The sequence below is a fragment of the Pithys albifrons genome, chromosome 4 (assembly GCF_047495875.1).
Source record: "Pithys albifrons albifrons isolate INPA30051 chromosome 4, PitAlb_v1, whole genome shotgun sequence".
Classification (NCBI taxonomy): Eukaryota; Metazoa; Chordata; class Aves; order Passeriformes; family Thamnophilidae; genus Pithys; species Pithys albifrons.
The window spans coordinates 50,699,817-50,703,569 of NC_092461.1; the positions used below are offsets into that span (position 1 = coordinate 50,699,817).

The 3,753-nt window shown below is 50.1% G+C and overlaps 1 protein-coding gene across 1 annotated transcript; it reads right to left on the minus strand.

The window, feature by feature from the left end:
• Positions 1–835: 835 nt before the first annotated feature.
• Positions 836–3,542, minus strand: KCNS2 (potassium voltage-gated channel modifier subfamily S member 2). Its single transcript, XM_071553056.1, has 2 exons — positions 3,179–3,542; positions 836–2,647 (listed from the first exon to the last, which is right to left on the minus strand). Exon 2 carries the CDS (start codon positions 2,608–2,610, stop codon positions 1,177–1,179), a length of 1,434 nt encoding a protein of 477 aa, XP_071409157.1. The 5' UTR covers positions 2,611–2,647; positions 3,179–3,542; the 3' UTR covers positions 836–1,176.
• Positions 3,543–3,753: the final 211 nt, after the last annotated feature.

Consider the following 3,753-nt stretch of genomic DNA (forward strand, 5'->3'; position numbering starts at 1 on the left):
AGCTCTTTTTCTTTATCTGTTCCCTTCTTAGGTCCTTATACTCTCCCTTAGCTGTAAATTGTGAGTTTCTTTCTGAGGCAAAATGTGACTGACAGGGTGTTTTTTTCCTTAGAGTTTCCTTGGCAGAAATCTTAATGGAATTGTCTGTCATCAACACCTGCTTTCAAACTTTTCTGATAAAATTAGATTTTATATCTCAGCATCACATATGGCATCTTTATAATTAGTCTTTTTGCAGTATATGAATGTCAGTTCCTAAAATGCTCCCTGTATAGTTCATGTGGGAATATTTCACTTCATTAAACTAATCCAAGTTTTTCATTGGAGCTTCTAATTGTTGAAAGCCCACATCTTCATAGGTCTAAGCTCAGAACCATTTTAACAGACTGATACAGCATATCTGGAGCTGCCCTGGGACCCAGTTGTGGGCAGATCACTTCTGGAAATGTGATTCTGAGAGGTCTAGATGGGTCTCCACACCTGGAGTCATTTGTGGAAATGCAATATTTGTCTATATAGCTATCTGAAACTGAGGTGACCTTCTTCAGAGGGCTCAGTATTGACCTAATCTTGGAAGCAGAGGAAGGTCTATGCCTTAGGAGATTCTGGAAAATATTACTATACATAATATTTCAGAACAAGAACACCCAGATTTTAACACACACTTAAGAGTAAGCAAACTTAGAGGAGTTTTCAGACAAGTGATGATCAGAATTACTGGTCACCTGTATCCGTGATTCACAGGTGATTGTTTTAAGCTGTTGTAAAATGCATGGAAGTCCTACACTAGTACAGATACCAGTATAGGTGATAGGTGATGTTTTCATTACTCATGTCACAGCTGATAATTTTTATTCCACTTGTTCACTTCTCTGCTCAAATGAGAAAATGCACAAAGTAACAGATCATCACATACCACTACCACTAATGTCATGGAAGTGACAACATTTTTGTGGAAAATAGAGCATTTAGTACCTTATGCAACAGAATGAAAATGTGCAAACTGTCAACTTGTAATCGAAATGTCTTTAGTTTCTCAAGTGCAAAGTGCAGTGTCAGCAACACTATCCTCTAGGGAAAAAAAAACAACAAAACCCCCAAAAGACAACAAATTGGAAAACATCTATAAACATAGCTCTTGATAGCTCTCATGCAAACTGCTGTCAGACTTGTACACTAATGCAGTGAATCATTCAAGCTCAGTTCACTGGGGGTACTCCTGCTCATGTTGGTCAGACTGGCCATAAGGGATTTAACTTTATAAGCATAGTAGTCCCTTAAGTTGATGGATGGAACTTCTTTCATGCCATCACCAAAATCACAGCTTCTCATGGCACTCTCTAACTGCTTCTGACGCCTGTAAAAGTGGGAGAATTTATTGAATATCAGTGTAATGGGAAGCACTACCACTAGGATACCAGCTAGGATGCATGCAGATGCTGTCAACTTGCCAGCAGTGCTCCCTGGCACAACATCCCCGTAGCCAACTGTGGTCATGCTAACAGTAGCCCACCACCAACAAGCAGGGATAGTGGCTAACCCCTCATTCTCTTCTTTCTCAATGGTGTAAGCCACTACTGAGAAAATGGAGATGCCAACAGAGAGGTAAAGCAAAAGTAGCCCCACCTCTCTGTAGCTATACTTCAGGGTGGCTCCAAGAGACCTGAGCCCTGTGGAGTGTCTAGCAAGCTTTAAGATGCGAAAGATCCTCATGAGTCTCAGGACTTGTGCAACTCTGCCTAAATTTGCTAAAGTTGGACTGCTTTCCACCACCAAGTTGACAATTAATGTAATATAAAATGGAAGGATAGACATTAGGTCAATCAAATTCAGGGCATGCTTGAAAAACTTTAAAAAGTCGGGAGCTACTGCAAATCTTGCCACCAGTTCAAAAGTGAACCATGCAATACCAAAATGTTCCACAATTTCAAAACGAGGGTCTTCCTCAGGGTTCCCATTACTGTCAACAATCTGAAAGTCTGGGAGGCTGTTCAGGCACATGGTCATGATGGAACCCAGCACCACCACTATTGAAAGGACACTGAAGATGCGGCTTAGGACTGAGTATCCAGGGTTATCCAAAGCAAGCCAGAGCTGCCTCCTGATGTTTCCAAAGGGTTGTTTATCAAATTTAGAGGCATCATTGTAGAATGCCAAAATCTCATCAAAAGAAGATGTGGTACTTTCCTGGTCACTTTGTTCTTCCCATTTCTCTTGGTCTGGCTCCATTTTCCTCCCATGGTAGCTGTAACTGCAGCAGGAGTCTATAAAGAATTCATTGATTCCCCAGTATTCAATCTCCTGGCTGAAAGAAAACACACAGAGTTCGCCCATCACATGGAGCTTGCCGGTGTTATAAAAATGTAGCACATAAGGAAAGAGCTCGGGGTTCCTGTCAAAATAAAATTCATTCTTAGTATCATCATAGTCATCACAAAGCTCCAGTATCGACTCCTTTGAGTGGCAACTCAGCAGTTTGCCCAGCCTGGTCTCAGGGAACCTTAATAATGTGTTGGATCTCATCTTTTTCTTAAAGCCTCCAACGTTGATGCTGATCTCATTGTCTTCAAAATTCGCTTCAGATAAAGCATTCAGACTCTGCCCTGTCATAGTGAGCTCCTTCCAAAGGTGTGTAAGGAATGAAAACCTAGGATGCAATTGCACAGAAAGTTGGCAGAATGAACAAATGTACAGCATGTTCACCTAGTGATCCTTTCTTTGTTTCTTTCTTTCTTCCCTTCTTTTCCTTCTTTCTCTCCTCTCTCTCCCTTTCCCTTTTTACTCCATTTTCCCCCATGTACACCTGCTTTCCTCTCTTTTCCACCCTCTGCCCTGTATCTCCCCTTTCCCCCATTTTCTTTTCTCCCACTGAAGACCCTGAGAGAGGCTTCTTTGTTTCCACTGCAGGCTCCTGTCCCTCCCCGTGCCTTTCACCTGTGCTGCGTCCGTCGCCCCGCACCAGCCCCGGTACTCATGGCTTTTGTGCCGCCGCTCGGACTGTTCCCTCCCTCCCTCCCGCCGCTCCGATCCCGCCAGACGAGGAGCCGCCCCGGCCGCCGCTGCCCGTGCTCCCGATGCCCACCGCGCCTCAGGAGCCGGACCCCGCTCTCTGTCTGACCCGGGGGTGCCGCTGCCCTCGGCTTGGGGGAGCCCCCGGCCGGCTCCGCGCCCGCCCTACCTGCTGCCTCAGCGGCCGCGGCCCCCCGCCGGCGCGCCCCGCCGCCCCCGGCCCCCGGCCGCCATCGCCGCCGCCCGCGGGGGCCGCCAGGGCTCGCCTCGCTGCGCGGGGTGCCGGTGCAGGGTCGGTGACGGTGTGATGCTGGTGCCGGGGGGATGCCGGTGCCGGTGGCGGGGGATGTCGGTGGCGGGGGGATGCCGGTGTCGGGGGAATGTCGGTGTCCGAGGAATGCCGGTGCCGGTGGGATGCCCGTGCCAATGGGGTGCCGGCCCCGCGGTGCTGAAGGGACAGCGGCCGCCCCGCTCAGCGGCGGGAGGCGGCGGCACACCCGCTCGTCATGGCGACGACCCCCGAGGCTGCCGCCCGCCCCCGCCGCTCCCACCCACCCCCGACCCGACCCCGCCGGCGGCGATCGGGGCTGCCACGGACGGCGGGGGCTGCCGAGGGGCGGCCCGGCGGGGCCGCTGTGCTGTGCCGGCGGTGCCTCCGCTCGCCGCTCTCGCTCCTGCCCCCGCGCACCGGCGGCAGCGGCGCCGCGGACTCGGCTTCCCTCCCCACCGCGGTCCTGCCTCACG